The following is a 14,521-nucleotide window of genomic DNA, read 5'->3' as shown; positions in this document are numbered from 1 at the left end:
CAGCAGACACAAGAAGTCCGAGAAGGAGCTGAGGGTCCAGCAGGGCCTCTGAACTGGAGAAGGGGAGAGGCTAGTGGGAGAGCAAGGAGGAAGGAGGCGTGGTAACCAACCCCAGCCACCCAGAGCCTGGAACTGGAGCTGTGAAATGCTAAGCCAGGGAGTTCCAACTGTAAATATTTAGCATTTCCCACGTGAGAACAGAGGCAGAATTGCCAGACCCTCCTGCTCAGGCCACCAGAGCCTGATAACGCAGTTCAGTGCCCTGAACGTCCCGCCAACAGCAGAGCACAGAGCGTGGGAGGCTGCAGGCCCAGGAGACTGGGGTGAATCCCAGCCTCAGACACAGACACACAGACACACATCACAGAGAACCGCAATGGCGAGTTTCAGCAGCACCTGCTGCCTGACGGGTGACTCCAAACTCAACATTTTGTATCTCATTTTGTATCTCATGTAATCCTGGCCACCTGAGCTGGTCTCCGTAAGTAGCCACATTTTACAGCAGAGAACTGAGCCTCAGAGAGGGTGAGCAACTGGCCTGTGGGTCACAGCCAAAGAAAAAAGCAGCAGTGGGATTCAGCCCAGGTAACATGGCTCCAGAACTCACACACATAACCACGACAGTCACACACTCCTGTGTAACAGTGAAGCATAAAGACACATACAGATACCCCAATAAGACATGCAAACCATTGCACAAAGCAGCAAAGATAGATGGAATCTGTGTGTATGTGTGTGTGTCCATGGATTTGCCCGGCACATCCAATTAAAAAGACACAACTGGAGGGAATTCCCTGGTGGCCCAATGAGTAGGATTCCGCTCTTTCACTGCCGGGGGCCAGGTTCCATCCCTGATCAGGGAACTAGGATCCCACAAGCCTTGTGATGTGGCAAAAAAAGAAAAAGACAGCTGGAAACACAGCACAGATTTGGGCAGTGACTTTTCAAAGCGTGGTCACATACACACATACATCACGACAAAAGAAAATATTCTGTGGGCTGAGTGTGTCCGTATCCTCACGTCAGGCACACACACACCCAAGTATACTCAGTGACACAGAGGCAAGGGCAGAGACACAAACCAACTGGAAACCGCGGAGACAAGCCCCTGATACCCGCCTGCCACCCAGTGCAAGTTTCTATTTATCTCCCACACACTCTCACATCCTCACACAGGGCAAGTCCTGCAAGGATGAAAAAGCAGCAGTAACCACACACTCATCCCTCAGAGGTACAAAGCGACTCACGTAGAGCCCCCACTGGACTAGGGTCTCCTTGTAAGAAGGCCTCCCCGACCAGCAGACACACTCTCCCAGTTGCTACTGTCCTGAGCTCGTAACCCGAGTGGCCTCCCGAGCTGAAGGAGGAAATGGTCGTCCCAGATCTGAGAGACGCTGCCAGGCTGGGCTCTGGGCCTGGGCTGGGGCCCCTCCGCCCCCCACTGGTAGTCTCCTCCGGCTCCCCCTTTTGGCCGCAGAGAAAGAAACCTCAGAAGTCAAGGAGAGGGGCTAGTGGAAGGGAGTGTCTGGGAGACAGAGGAGAGACGTAGGGAAGGTGGGGAGAAAGGTGGGTGATGAAGAGAGATGAAAAGAGAGAAATGGGAAAAGGGGCAGAGAGAGGAGAAAGACGGAAACTTATAGATGATGAACGAGACAGTTGATGGCAGGAGCAAGGCTGGGGAGAGGAAGGCAGACAGGGAGAAGGCAGGGATGGGGAGGGGGAGACAGAAGTGGGAGGAGGAGAAAAAATTAGAGTGAGGAGACAGGAGAGGGGAAGCAAGTGGTGGGGAGACAAAAGAGGGAGGGGAGTAAAGTGGGGAGTGGAGACGGGAAGGAAACAGATGGAACAGGGAGAGAGATGTTGGGGGAAATCTTTTCCCCCACCCGAAGGTTCTGGGGAAGAAGCCAGAGGCCTGAGGCCAAGACTGGGGCTTTGAGCGGAAACTGGGAGCGGGGGAATTATTGACCAAGCGCCCGCCTTGCCCTGAATTTCCAGAAGGTGATGTGGAGTTTCCATCCCCCAGCCAGTCCACAGACAGGGCCTCTGCAAGGGACAGCTGATCCTCAGGAGCTGGGAGCCCAAGCGAGTAATTGCCAAGGCGCTACCCTCCTCTCAGGCTCCCAAGTGCCTGGCGCCAGGGTGCCAAGTATTGTGTACACATCATCTCTCTTAATTCGCAGGTCAGAGAGAAAATGATGATCATTTAGGATATTTTAGGAGCCTCAGAGTGGATAATTTGGCTCTCAAAATCTCACAGCTGGTGGAAATGGCCGAGGCGGGATTCGAACCACCGCCTCTTTTCGAACCAGCGGCTCATTTCGAACCATGGCCCCGCCCTGATTTCCGTAGAAACAGGCCCTCGTTGTCTCCATAGCAACCCCTCCAAGGATTTTTCTCGCCGCCTGGTGCGCATGCACTGTTGGTGACGTCATCGCGGCGCCTCACATAGTCGCCTCCCCGGAGCCGGAAGTGAGCGGAGCGGCGCCGGAAGCAGCCGGCAGACGAGGCCTCGTGGAAAGGACGGCGGCATGGGACAGTCGAGGAGGGTGAGTCGCGGCGACCAGGACAGCGGGCAGCGCGGGCGGGGTTCCGCCAGCGGCCGCGGGGCTCACCTCTTGCCTCTTGTCCCCGCAGTCCCGGCACCAGAAGCGCGCGCGCGCCCAGGCCCATCTCCGGAACCTCGAAGCATATGCCGCGCAGCCGCACTCGTTCGTGTTTGCTCGGGGCCGCGTGGGTCGCAGCGTCCAGCAGCTCAGTATGGACTTGAGGCGGGTCATGGAGCCGCTCACCGCCACCCGCCTGCAGGTCTGCATCACCCAGCCCACCTTCACCCGCCCTGGGCCTCGTCTTTTCAGCTGCGGGGGTGGCTTCATCCTCTAAACCGCTGGGGGCCTCAGTTTCCCAGGCTGGAGAAAGGGACCTTTATGGGGACCATCGTGCCAGCCTCTCAGGTCTTTGAGGGGCAGCAGCGAGGGCGAGCAAATAAACGCACCCAACATGGAGCTTGGCTGAGTGCCTAAGGCTGATGGTTAAGAGGGGAGTCGAGTTAGCAAAGCTGGCTTCTCTCAAAGGCCCGAGCCAAGTTACTTAACCTCGCTGAGCCTCAGATGGGCCCTCTGAAAAATGTGAGGGTGCAGTGTCAAGAGACAGAAGCTTCAGTTAAAGTCTGATTGGCTCTAGAGGCCAAGAGCATTCCATTCCTCTCTCCTCTTAGTTCTCTAAAGGGTTAAGTGCAAGAAATGGCATAACAGGTTAGGCTTAAAGGCTTTGCTTAATAAGAGGTTATCTGTGATTGTCCATTTTTCTTTTTATCGTTTCCAGATACGGAAGAAAAACTCTCTGAAAGATTGTGTAGCAGTGGCTGGGCCCCTTGGGGTCACGCACTTCCTGATTGTGAGCAAAACAGAGACCAACGTCTACTTTGTGAGTGGATGCTCTCACTCCCCATACCCTCCTCCGCTGCCTGCTCTCATGATGACCCTTGTGCCTCTGAGCTGCCATGATTCTGGCTTCAAAGTAAACGCTCTGAAGAGACAGGCAGTGGTCTCCATTTCCCACCCCCTCCAACCCCACTCCTGAATTAGACACCTCAACCCTCACAGCTCTTTTCTTCTGCAGAAACTGATGCGTCTCCCAGGAGGCCCCACCCTGACCTTCAGGATCAACAAGGTAAGGACTCAAGGTGACATCGGGCTCAGCTGGTAAAGAAACGGCCTGCAAACCCAGGAGACCTAGGTTTAATCCCTGGGTTGGGAAGATCCCCTGGAGAAGAGAACCCACTGCAATACTTTGGCCTGGAGAATTCCATGGGCCGTGTGTATAGTCTGTGGGGTCACAGAGTCAGACACGACTGAGCGACTTTCACAACACAAGAGGTGACGTGAGGGCTCCGAGGGGCAGGAGCTGGGTTTGGGGATTGCACCAGCTGCGTGTGCTGGACGGGTGGTCACCCATTCCTCACCTCCTCCTGCAGTACACATTGGTGCGTGATGTGGTCTCCTCACTACGCCGGCACCGCATGCATGAGCAGCAGTTTGCCCACCCACCCCTCCTGGTGCTCAACAGCTTTGGCCCCCATGGCATGCATGTGAAGCTCATGGCTACCATGTTCCAGAACCTGTTCCCCTCCATCAACGTGCATAAGGTGAGCCAGGCCATGTATGATGAAGGTGAGTGTAGGTGAAGCAGGCAGCAAGGACCACACTCAGGCTCAGTCTTCACCTCCTAGCCCGAAGGCTGAGAGTTCTGGATCCTGAGTTCTAAACCCATTCATGCTCTCCCATCTGGCAGGTCGTGGTATTTTATTTTTTAAGCGTGCTTTCGTTGAATGCTGATCTAAGCTAGGTAGCGTGTTCCATTTTACGGAGAGGGAAACTGAGGCTGCCAGAGGTGAAGACACTAGTCTGAGGTTAGATACGAAAGACAAGAAGGCAGGACTGGATTCTTTAAATCGGTCTGGCTCCTGATCCCTGGCATTAGTGGGTCTCAAATTAGGTTAATTAGATGCCAGTCATCGGGGAGTCCAGTGTGGGTAACCTCAATGGGCCTCGGAAGCTGGATTTCCCAGGTAGCCCGTGGACACCAGTTGCAGCCCCGTCTGTCCCTGCAGTGCTGGCAGCACCCAGGCCGCCCGTCTGGAGTGTGGCCAGAGCCAGGGCTCGGCAGGGGCTCTGGCACATAGGGAGGCCCAGGGAAAACTCAGCAGGTGCTGTGCCCGCTTTTCTCTCCCAGGTGAACCTGAACACCATCAAGCGCTGCCTTCTCATCAACTACAACCCTGACGCCCAGGAGCTGGATTTCCGTCACTAGTGAGTTCTCAGTGGGGAATTGCCGGGGGTTGCCTGGCCCCATGTGCGGCTGATGACAGCACAGCTGCTGAGACTGTGATTGCTCAATCTCAAAGTAAACGCGCTGACACACTGTGGAAAGGGCTGGCAGGGTAGAGCTGACCTGTGACCGCATGGCTCCTCCATCCCCGCCTCCCTCTGACCCCTACAGTAGCATCAAGGTGGTCCCTGTGGGTGCCAGTCGTGGGATGAAGAAGCTTCTCCAGGAGAAGTTCCCCAACATGAGTCGCCTGCAGGACATCAGTGAACTGCTGGCCACGTGAGGAGGGTTGGGGCTGGAGGTGGGGGGTTGGGGGCACCATACTCCAGGGGACCCCAAAGCTGTCCTCGGTGCCAGGGAGCCCCTGCTGAGCCCTTTGTGTCCCCCACGCAGGGGCGCAGGGCTGTCGGAGAGTGAGGCAGAGCCCGACGGCGAGCACAACATCACAGAACTGCCGCAGGCTGTGGCAGGGCGTGGCAACATGCGGGCCCAGCAGAGTGCCGTGCGGCTCACAGAGGTGAGGCCCAGTGCAGGGCAGGCCTGGTGGCTCCCCCCATCCCTGAGGAGGCACTGACACCCCATCCTGTCCTCTGCTGTCCCTCCAGATTGGGCCTCGGATGACGCTGGAGCTCATCAAGATCCAAGAGGGGGTCGGAGAGGGCAACGTGCTGTTCCACAGGCTCGGTGAGGGTGGGGCCGGGGGCACAGTGGAGCCTGCGGCCTGGTCATGGGCGGGTTCCCCCGGGTCTTGGGGATGAAGAGCTCAGTGGCCGCCTCTTCCTGCTCAGTGCACAAAACAGAGGAGGAGCTCCAGGCCATCCTGGCTGCCAAGGAGGAGAAGCTGCAGCTCAAGGCCCAGAGACAGGACCAGCAGGCCCAGAATGTTCGGCGCAAGCGGGAGCAACGAGAGGCTCACAAGTGTGTGGTCACCAGGCAGGTGGGGCGGGGTCCCAGGTCCAGGCGGCCATGTTGACCGATGTCCCTCCTCCAGGAAGAAGAGCCTGGCGGGCATGAAGCGGGCGCGGGCAGAGGCCGATGGGGACAGCGATGCAGAGGACCCCGGGGCCCCACCAGAGGCAGAGGGGACCAGCCAGCAAGAGGAAGAAGAGGATGAAGCTGAGTATTTCCGCCAGGCTGTGGGCGAGGAGCCTGATGAAGGTGTGTGGCAGACAGGGCTCAGGGCACCTGGGTACCACGCACCTGTCTGTCCCTGCGCCCTGGTGGCCCTGACACCATTTCTCCCTGCAGACATGTTTCCAAAGGCAGCCAAGAGGAGACGGCCCACTGGGCCCCCAGGCAAGAAGCAGCGGCTGAAGGAACGGAAGCCGGACCAAGGCAGTGATCGGAGGCCCCAAAAGGCCAAGGGCAGGGGCCCAGGCGCCCAGGCCAAGATGGGACACAGGGGGGTTGCCAGGAACCGTGGGCAAGGCCGACCTCGGCCACCCAAGAGAGCAACCTGAGGCCAAGCCTGGGTGGCGGATAGAACGCCCCAGATTGGGGCCCGAGAGATGCTGTGCTGGGCTCCCCTCCTGGGCCTCCAGGCGCAGCCCTCGGCTTCCTTTCATAAAGGAGAGCTGCTTTCCCACCTTCCCCTCTAATAAATTCATTTCTCATGAGGCTGAGTCTGCGTTTGAAATGGTGGGCCTGCTTTCTGCTCCGTACCCGGGCCTCTGTCTGTACCTGGGCAGTGGACGTGCAAGGTCTTATTTCATATGCCAGGGTGACACAGCTGTGACCTTTCTGTGGGGCCCTGGACCCGTCCCCAGCCTACCCAGTGCCCCCACAGCAGATGAAGAAGCTCTGGAGGTTGGGTGCTGTCAGAAGGAGGGAAGCAGGAAGTAGAAGTGAGGCCTTTGCGGTCTGAAAGTGGTGCTGCCAGAGAAGGGAGGGGCCGGCGGCAGCTTGTGTCTCAGAAGGGAGCACGCTGCACGGGACACAGTGTGGCTGCAGACCCAGAGGCAGGCCATGCGAGCCTCAGCCAGCAACATCTCAGGTGAGGAGCCAGCGAGACCGGGCTAGTGAAACCAGGCACATCCAGGGCCTTGGGGGTGGAGGTGGCCGGCTCGTAGACGGTGGTGGGGAGATGGGTAAAGAATCACTGCTGGACCCACTTCCTCCCAGACCAGAGGGATGGGATAGCAAGGCAGAAGTGAAAGCGGAGGAGCCATCTGAGTCGTGGAAGGGGTACGTGCACAGAGCTGATGGCCAACCTGCTGGACCAGCCGAGTCCAGGCCATTCCTAGGAAAGCTGAGGCTGAGTGGGGTGTATGAAGGAGAGATTACAGAGCTCAGCTCCCCTACACTGTCGCATCCCGAGTGCTGGCATGCGGAGGCCAGGAGCAGGGCACTTCTACCCTCGGGAAAGTTCTGGGGATTTTCCTTAACAGTGGTCATGTGGATGGGGATAGAGCTGTGGAGGAAAAATAAGCACGGTAGGGGACCACGGGGAGCAGTCGCCAAGTTAGGGTCACCTCAGGACCTGAGACCAGGAGGAGGTGCTGGGGACTGCCTCCAGGGATGCCTGGTGCATCAGCCAATGCAAAGGCCCTGAGGTTAGGTTTTGCCTTGAACAGCCAGGACACCATGGTTGGTGAGAGCCACAAATGAGTGCGTGGGGTGGGAGTGGTAGCTCCCTCAGGGCACTGTGGGAAGAGATGAGGATCGGTTTTTCTTCCAGGTAGGTAGGGAGTCCGGGAGTGTATGGCTGTGACCTGACTCAGGTGCCCTTTGGAGGTTGTGAGGACAGATGGATGATGAGGGTGGGAGCAGGGACAGCACGGGGGACCAGACTCCTGGTCCAGGTAGATGGTGACACTTGAGGGTACAGACTCTGAGATGTTGGACTTAGAGTTGTAGGGTGGGGGCGGGGGGGTGGTTCTTGCTTCTCCGCCCAGGCCCTGGTGGCTCTGGTGGTCAACGCCAGGTTATGTGCCTCCCTGGTCCTTGCCCCAGGACACAGCCTAATGGACTCAGCTTCTACCCTTCCTTGGTCTCTGAGTCCCTCTGTACAAAGGTGCTGTGGCTGGCACCCCCCCTCCTGGGTGTGGAAAAGCACTCTGGAAACATGCCCACAAGGGGCTCCTGGCACACAACAGGTAAGGGTGCCACAGTGGGAGCCACAGTGAGGGGCAGGGTTGATGTGCCACACCCTCTGCTCACAGGTGCCATGCAGTGCCCAGTCAACTTCTTGGAGGCTGCAGATCGCATCCTCAGTGGCCTCCAAGAGGGCTTTCTGTGGCCCATGCTGGCTGCCGAGTTCCTGGTGGCCGTGGCCGGCAACAGCCTGGCCCTGTACCGGTTCTGCAGCCGTGAGCAGCGCCCTTGGCCCCCAGCTGTGATCTTCTCGGCCCAGCTGGCGGTCAGCGACCTGCTCTACGCCCTGACGCTGCCCCCCCTTGCTGCCTACTTCTACCCGCCCAAGCACTGGCGCTACGGGGAGGCTGCCTGCCGCCTTGAGCGCTTCCTCTTCACCTGCAACCTGCTGGGTAGTGTCATCTTCATCACCTGCATCAGCCTCAACCGCTACATGGGCATCGTCCACCCGTTCTTCACCCACAGCCAACTGCGGCCCAAGCACGCCTGGGCTGTCAGCGCCGCTGGCTGGGCGCTGGCGGTCCTGCTCGCTGCCCCCACGCTCAGCTTCTCTCACCTGAGCAGGTCCCAGCACCAAGGCCAGTGCTCTGTGACCAGCCCAGGGGCCTGTACCAAGTGCCTGGGGACGGCGGGTGACAGCCAGCTCGAGGCCTACCGGGTCTACAGCCTGGCGCTGGCGGCCCTGGGCTGCGGCCTGCCGCTGCTGCTCACCCTGGCAGCCTACGGCGCCCTGGGGCGGGCCGTGCAGCACAGCCATGGCATGACGGCAGCCAACAAGCTGCAGGTGACAGTGCTGGTGGCCAGCGGCGTGGCCCTCTATGCCAGTTCCTACGTGCCCTACTATATCACAGCAGTGCTCAACGTGTACGCCCGGCTGCGCTGGCGAGCCCTCTGCCCGGGTTTTGCGAGTGAGGCCGCGGCTGAGAAGGCACTGGCCCAAAGGACATACTTGGCCCACCAGGTGACACGGGGCCTTGTACCCCTAGCCATCTGCATCCACCCACTACTCTACATGGCTGTGGTGCCCAGCCTGGACTGCTGCCGCCAACGCTGCGGGCAGGGACAGACCCCAAAGAACACCACCTGCTCCAGCCAAGCCCTGCCCCTCAACGTCACAGCCACCCCCCAAACCTCAGGACTCCAGTCCCCCGAGCTGAGCCCGTGACCCGGCCCATCTTCAGCCCTCTCCTCATCAGAAGATGCTGGAACCCAGTAGCAGAATGGAGGCAGAGAGCAGGCCCCCGGCCCTGAGCCCCCCGACAAGCCAGGAGCCCCCACCTTCTCCCCACAAAAAGGCCTCCAGTGGGACCAGGGGGCGCCCATGCCAGAGCTGCAGGAGCTTCCACTCACAGCACTAACCCTGGGCAGGGCCACAGAGCAAACCCAAGATGGGGGGGTGGGGAGGTTGGCCCTGGCCCCAGCCCCACCCACAACAGTGTGATTGACATCAGGGAATAAATGGAATGGCACAAGGCTAGAGACTAAAGACTTTTTATTGCCCTGAAGCCCTCTGCTCCAGGAGGCTGCCTTCTGTCACTGAAGGGTCCCGGGGCCAGGGGCTGGGCAGCAACAGCAGCAGCTGGCTTAATTGGTTGATGGCCTAGAAAGGGAAGCAGGAGGTGGGTGAGGATGGCAAGTGAGGGGGCTCTAGACCCTTTAGGGAGTCCCAGGACCACCACCCATCTTATATACACAACACGAACTCAACAGAGAGGAGGGGGGATGGGGCACGGAGCATACCCGGGGCCAGACAGGCCTTGGGGCGTGGGGCCCTCCATGAGAAGCAAAGGACAGCCAAAGACCCACACCCGGGGACATCCCTGGTGAGGCCCACAGTCAGCCCAAGCATCAGCTATGATGCCATGAGGGGCGGCGGAGGGCAGAGGTCTTACTTGGCCCACTCGACGTTGAGGATGAGGTGGTCGTAGCCAAAGCCGGATACCCCAGCGATGGCTCGTGCAGCGTCCTCGCGGCGGTGGAAGCTGATGAAGGCAAAGCCCTGGAGGAGGAAGTGGGGGTAAGGGACAACGCTCGGGGCACAATTGGGAGTCAGGACCCCAACCCGCCCCCACAGCCGCTGGCCCACCTTGGACTGGCCGGTGGTCTTGTCCTTTGCCAGGTAGATGCGGGAGATGGAGCCAAAGGGCCGGAAGAGCTCCTGCAGGTCAGTTTCACGAGTGTCCTCAGACAGGTTGGTGACACGGATGGTGGCATTGTCATCAGCTGGGCAGGCAAGGAAGAGGCGTCAGTGAGGGGCCGGCCCCACCCATGGGATAATCATAGGGTACAAGGGGTGCCCGCCCACGCATCAGCCCAGCACTGAGGTGCCCTCCCTGCCTCACCTCTGCGGTTGGGCTGCATAGACTCCCCGCGGCGGCTGGCCCCGTCACGCAGGCTCGGAGGCACGTACTTCCCAGTCTTGTTTTGAGTGGCCTGCACAGGCTCCAGCTCTGGGGACCAAAAGCAAGGTTAGGTCAAGCCTCCCCGGCACAAGCCTGGCCCAGGACGCTAGCCGCTCCGGCCATGATCCAGCCCCAAGCACCCTCTCTCTCAAACCACAGGGATCTGGGGGATCTCTTCAAGGGCTAAAGGTCTTAAAAGGACTTAAAGGTCACATCCAGGAGGCTGATCCACCCACATGCCCTGCCTGCTAGCAGCACAGGAAGAGCGAGAGAACCCACGGTGAGAAAATGCCCAGCCTCAAACACACACCAAGATGGTACACAGGGTAGCAACAGCCCCCAGGTTCCCATCCCGGGGACAGGGGACAAGTGGCTGTGCACACGAGTCACAAGTACAGAACTCTAGTGTGTGTGTGTGTGTCTGTGTGTGTGCATGCATACGTGCGCAAACACAGCAAGCTCCTGTCAGGACAGACACACTGAGAGAACAGCCATCTTCCCTCACTACGCGCAATGTCCTTACCCCTGCAGCCGTGCCCATTAGAGGCCCTCGCAAACCCCAACAGGGAGAGACAGGTGACGTCACCAGCAGAGCACCCACCCGCAGTCTTTCACACAAACCAACATGAGCTGTGGCCACAGCCTTGCTGCCGTGTGGGAGGTGATAACCACCAACAGTGCTGGTCCTGTCCAGACCCCAGGTGAGGACCCACGACTCCCAGAGATGCACGCAATTCCTGTGCTCCACTCCCACTCCTCCCCCCAACCCTCAAGCCTGCCAGCAGTATCCCACGGTCCTGGCACCTCCGGGGAGCTTCTCCTTCTCGCCAGTGGACAGGCCCAGCTGTTCGGCCAACTCCTTCTGCATGGGCCCCAGCGTGTCCTTGTAGGGGCAGCGGGTGGTCCAGTGGTCGCCCTTGCAGATTCGGCAGGACACTATCTTCTGGCCCTTGAGCTTGTTCATTGGGTCCTCCTCTTCCTGGCAGTTCAGATCCTGGCAGGGCAGGTGGGGGCAGTTCAGACGGCAGTTCAGCTGCTCCCCTGCTGCCTCCAGTAACACCCTGGCCACTGACTCCCCCTGCCCACCACCGCACTTACCTCTTTGCTGGTGATGAATGTCATGGATACATCATCGCTGACTGTGGTGGTGGCTACATTGGGCCCCGGTGGGTCAAATTCTGAGTTCCCAAACTTCTTCCAGTTCTGAGCTCAAGGCAGGATGGGGGACAGGTCAGGGCAAGGACAAGTGGGACCCCCTCCATTTGCACCCTAGACTTAACAAGAACCACCTTGAGGGTGAGTGGGTCTTGAACCCTATTCACTGCCCTCAAACGCTCCTTGGAGAAGCGATGATGACAGTTTCTATTCCTTGAGGGCATGCCAGGCCCCAGCTTCACGCCAGCTCCAAGAGTAGGGGCAGCTCTCAGCCTCATGTTACAGATGAGAAAACTGAAGCTCAGGGGTAAACAGACCCAGAGCCAACAACCCCTGGGAGGGGCTGTGCAGGTAACAGACCAGCTTCCACCGAGTGATACTCAGGGGTGTGCAGGGTCACCCAGATTTCCAGGGGCCTTGAGCTCCTTAAACAACCTGCACCTTGGCATCCTCCCCTATAAGGGACCACAATGCTCCCCACACCTCCCTGGAATGCTAGGGGGACTGAATGAGAAAACACTTCCCACGAAGCACCTGGGTCTAACACAGAGCATGTAGGTAACTGTGCAAAATGTATTTACTGCCATCACTTCTGCTGCTACGACCACCTCACAGGAGGGCTTGGCTCTGTTCCTCCCAGGCGACAAGCCAAGAGAAGTAAGAACCAACCCCTCCGCTCCCACTCCTGCACCTGCTGGACTTTTCAGGGCCCCCATGGACTGCACACAGGCCTCAGTTCTGCTCCAACAAAAGAGGTACACACAGGGGACTTCCCCGGTGGCCCAGTGGTTAAGACTCCGCACTCCCAACGCACGAGACGTGGGTTCAAGCCTTGCTCGGGGAACTAAGATCCCACATGCTGTGTGGTGCAACCAAAAAATTAGAAAAAAACAAAAAAGCATTAGTCTCTCAATCATGTCTAACTTTTTGCAACCCTATCGACTGTAGCCCACCAGGCTCCTCTGTCCATGGAATTCTCCAGGCAAGAACACTGGAGTGGGTAGTCATCCCCTTCTCCAGGGTACCGTCCTGACCCAGGGATGAACCAGCATCTCCTGCATTGCAGGCAGATTCTTTACCACTGAGCCACCAGGGAAGCCACCAGGAAAATTGTTTAACAAACAGTTAAACCCCACTTCTAAAAATGAAGGCAATAGGGAAAAGAACTCCTATTTTTTCTTTGAGTCAGCCCTGGAGGAGCCCCCAAGAAAGGGGGAGAAGGGTCTTACCTTCCTCCTTGCCACAGCCTTTGAGGCCTTCCGGGTCTCAATTCTGAAGGTGCGGACGATCTGTGGATAGGAGGGGAAAGGTTTGGGCCTTTTGCTCCTCAAGGTTCCCAGCAGATCTTCCTCATCAAGGCATCCAACACACCACTCTCTCCTAGTCCAAGTGGCCCTCAAGCAAAGGGCTCCCACCGCTTCCCCAGCCTCACCTTGAACTTCTTGCCATCCTCATCTATCTTATACTCCGTCACTGTTTTGATGTTTCCGTTGATGACCTCCTTGGGAGGTGGCAGTGGAGCTGGGAGAGGGAAAGAGACAAAGGAACTAAGCCCTGGGTAATAGGGACCAGAAGGAAGGAGGCTGGGGAGAGAGACGGCCCAGGGCTGGAGTGAAGTCGGGCACTCACCTCCCGGCAATAGCTCAGGCTCTGGACTGGTATCCCCAGTGGCCAGGGGGATCCCCTTGAGGAGCTCGCTGGTGACACATTTGTCTGTGACAGGGAGTGGAGGGAGCAGGGGTCAGCTGGGGGGGGGGGGGGGGCCGCGACAGAACTCCCAAGCTGAAATCAAGGGACCTTTAGGATGATGCCTGCACCAGGAGCCGAGAAAGGTGGGACCAAGGGCAGAGGACTGGCCAGGAAGTGTCTTGGGATAGCCATCCAGGGACACGGAGCTGGCCCGCAGTAACTTCCAGCGATGAGAAGGGGAAAGGGATCCTTGGCCTGAGGGCCCGAGGGCAGGGGAGGGCCATAGGCATCCGAGCAATAGTATTAATACAAAGGCAGGAGTGTGGCTGTTAAACAATTTCCTGCCAGGAGTAGGGAAGCAGAAGTGCTGGCATCAAGGACTTGGGCGGTGGCACGGCAGAAGATGGGCTGGCTGGTGAACATATGGAGGTGGAGATAGGCTGGCCCAGAGGAGAGTGGCGCGGGGCAGGGGCTGGCCGTGAGGGGAGATGCAGGGTCTGACGGCGGTGCCAGGGTGGAGGATCAGAGCAGGCAGCAGTGACGGCCTGGGGGCGGCGGCGGGGGGAGGCCGGGCTGCGGTGATCCGAGGCGACAAGGTAGACTCACCGTCCTCTCCTTCCTCTTCCACCTGGTCCGCCCAACTGGGCTTCGAACTGCGGGGACAAGTTTGTCAAAAGAAGGGATGAGTGAGGCGAGGCCCGGCTCCCGCGGCCTCGACGCACCCAGGCTCCATATTAACTCCTAGGACCGCCCCCTATCCCCGGTCTGCCTCCCAAACCCCCTCCACGACCCCTGACTCACTCAAAGTCTCCGGTCGGCATCGCAAAATCTCCACGCAGCCCAAGCCTGGGCCAAAGACCGGAAGTAAGAGGTGAAAGAGACGTCCGGTTCCGCCGCCTAGAGCAGCCGTAGCACTCCATAGCGCCCCCTACGGACGGAGGTAGAAGCGCCGGCTGTGTGAGAGGCTGGGCCCCGGTATTTTACTATTAATCGTTGAATAGAGGCTCGGCTCATTTACCTTAAAATCTTATTTATTTATTTATTTATTTATTTGGCTGCGCTGGGTCTTAGTTGCGGCATGTGGGATCTAGTTCCTGGACCAGGAGCCCCTGCATTGGGATCACTGAGTCTTAACCACCGGACCTTTTCTTTTACCTTTTTTTAAAAATTAAAAATAATGACAATAAAGCTCAATTATATAGCTCTAACTGTTTGCAGGAACTGTGAGGAGGAAATTATCGTTTCCACTTTTCAGCTGAAGAAACCAAAACTGGTCTCCCTTGTCTGGAAAGAACTTTCCTGATTCAAATGATCAAGATATCAAGTCACCCCCTAACTATTCTCCCTCTTTGTGT

The 14,521-nt window shown here is 58.3% G+C and overlaps 2 protein-coding genes and 2 non-coding genes across 5 annotated transcripts; 3 read left to right on the top strand and 1 right to left on the bottom strand.

Annotated features, from left to right (window-relative positions):
• Window positions 1-2,449: 2,449 nt before the first annotated feature.
• On the top strand, window positions 2,450-9,394 carry LOC120863987 (suppressor of SWI4 1 homolog). Of its 2 annotated transcripts, XM_040240751.1 has the most exons (13): window positions 2,450-2,546; window positions 2,635-2,805; window positions 3,322-3,423; window positions 3,619-3,669; window positions 3,974-4,144; window positions 4,732-4,808; window positions 4,999-5,106; window positions 5,221-5,344; window positions 5,433-5,511; window positions 5,616-5,745; window positions 5,819-5,985; window positions 6,076-6,162; window positions 7,989-9,394. In XM_040240751.1, the coding sequence occupies exons 1-13, from the start codon at window positions 2,529-2,531 to the stop codon at window positions 9,083-9,085; spliced, it is 2,382 nt and encodes a 793-aa protein (XP_040096685.1). In that variant the 5' UTR covers window positions 2,450-2,528; the 3' UTR covers window positions 9,086-9,394. The 2 variants fall into 2 exon arrangements, with proteins under 2 accessions (XP_040096685.1, XP_040096683.1); XM_040240749.1 differs by lacking the exons at window positions 2,450-2,546; window positions 2,635-2,805; window positions 3,322-3,423; ... (7 more) ...; window positions 5,819-5,985; window positions 6,076-6,162 and adding an exon at window positions 6,757-6,820.
• On the top strand, window positions 3,460-3,544 carry LOC120864942. The gene has a single exon (XR_005721283.1). It is a non-coding gene; the product is annotated as a small nucleolar RNA SNORD105 (small nucleolar RNA).
• Window positions 4,848-4,925, top strand: LOC120864951. Its single transcript, XR_005721290.1, has one exon. It is a non-coding gene; the product is annotated as a small nucleolar RNA U105B (small nucleolar RNA).
• A 1-nt stretch (window position 9,395) lies between the features above and the next one.
• EIF3G (eukaryotic translation initiation factor 3 subunit G) lies at window positions 9,396-14,070 on the bottom strand. Its single transcript, XM_040240752.1, has 11 exons — window positions 13,968-14,070; window positions 13,773-13,819; window positions 13,107-13,190; window positions 12,910-12,998; window positions 12,707-12,766; window positions 11,421-11,525; window positions 11,127-11,316; window positions 10,263-10,370; window positions 10,007-10,143; window positions 9,813-9,919; window positions 9,396-9,520 (listed from the first exon to the last, which is right to left on the bottom strand). Exons 1-11 carry the CDS (start codon window positions 13,985-13,987, stop codon window positions 9,505-9,507), a joined length of 963 nt encoding a protein of 320 aa, XP_040096686.1. The 5' UTR covers window positions 13,988-14,070; the 3' UTR covers window positions 9,396-9,504.
• Between the last annotated feature and the right edge of the window lie 451 nt (window positions 14,071-14,521).

Source organism: Oryx dammah, unplaced genomic scaffold (genome assembly GCF_014754425.2).
Source record: "Oryx dammah isolate SB20612 unplaced genomic scaffold, SCBI_Odam_1.1 HiC_scaffold_5, whole genome shotgun sequence".
NCBI lineage: Eukaryota > Metazoa > Chordata > Mammalia > Artiodactyla > Bovidae > Oryx > Oryx dammah.
Note: the sequence above shows the minus strand (reverse complement) of the source record. Positions and strands in the feature narration are given on the sequence as shown.

What these genes read in the sequence shown, in the direction of transcription:
- EIF3G (XM_040240752.1), bottom strand. Translation starts at nt 13,987, where the DNA reads ATGCCGACCGGAGACTTTGA. An exon ending in GAAGGAGAAGCTCCCCGGAG is followed by an intron (nt 10,371 to 11,126) that starts GTGCCAGGACCG and finishes TTTGGTCCCCAG; the next exon opens with AGCTGGAGCCTGTGCAGGCC. An exon ending in AGACCACCGGCCAGTCCAAG is followed by an intron (nt 9,920 to 10,006) that starts GTGGGCCAGCGG and finishes TTCCTCCTCCAG; the next exon opens with GGCTTTGCCTTCATCAGCTT.
- LOC120863987 (XM_040240751.1), top strand. An exon ending in GAGCTGGATTTCCGTCACTA is followed by an intron (nt 4,809 to 4,998) that starts GTGAGTTCTCAG and finishes TGACCCCTACAG; the next exon opens with TAGCATCAAGGTGGTCCCTG. An exon ending in GTGCCGTGCGGCTCACAGAG is followed by an intron (nt 5,345 to 5,432) that starts GTGAGGCCCAGT and finishes CTGTCCCTCCAG; the next exon opens with ATTGGGCCTCGGATGACGCT.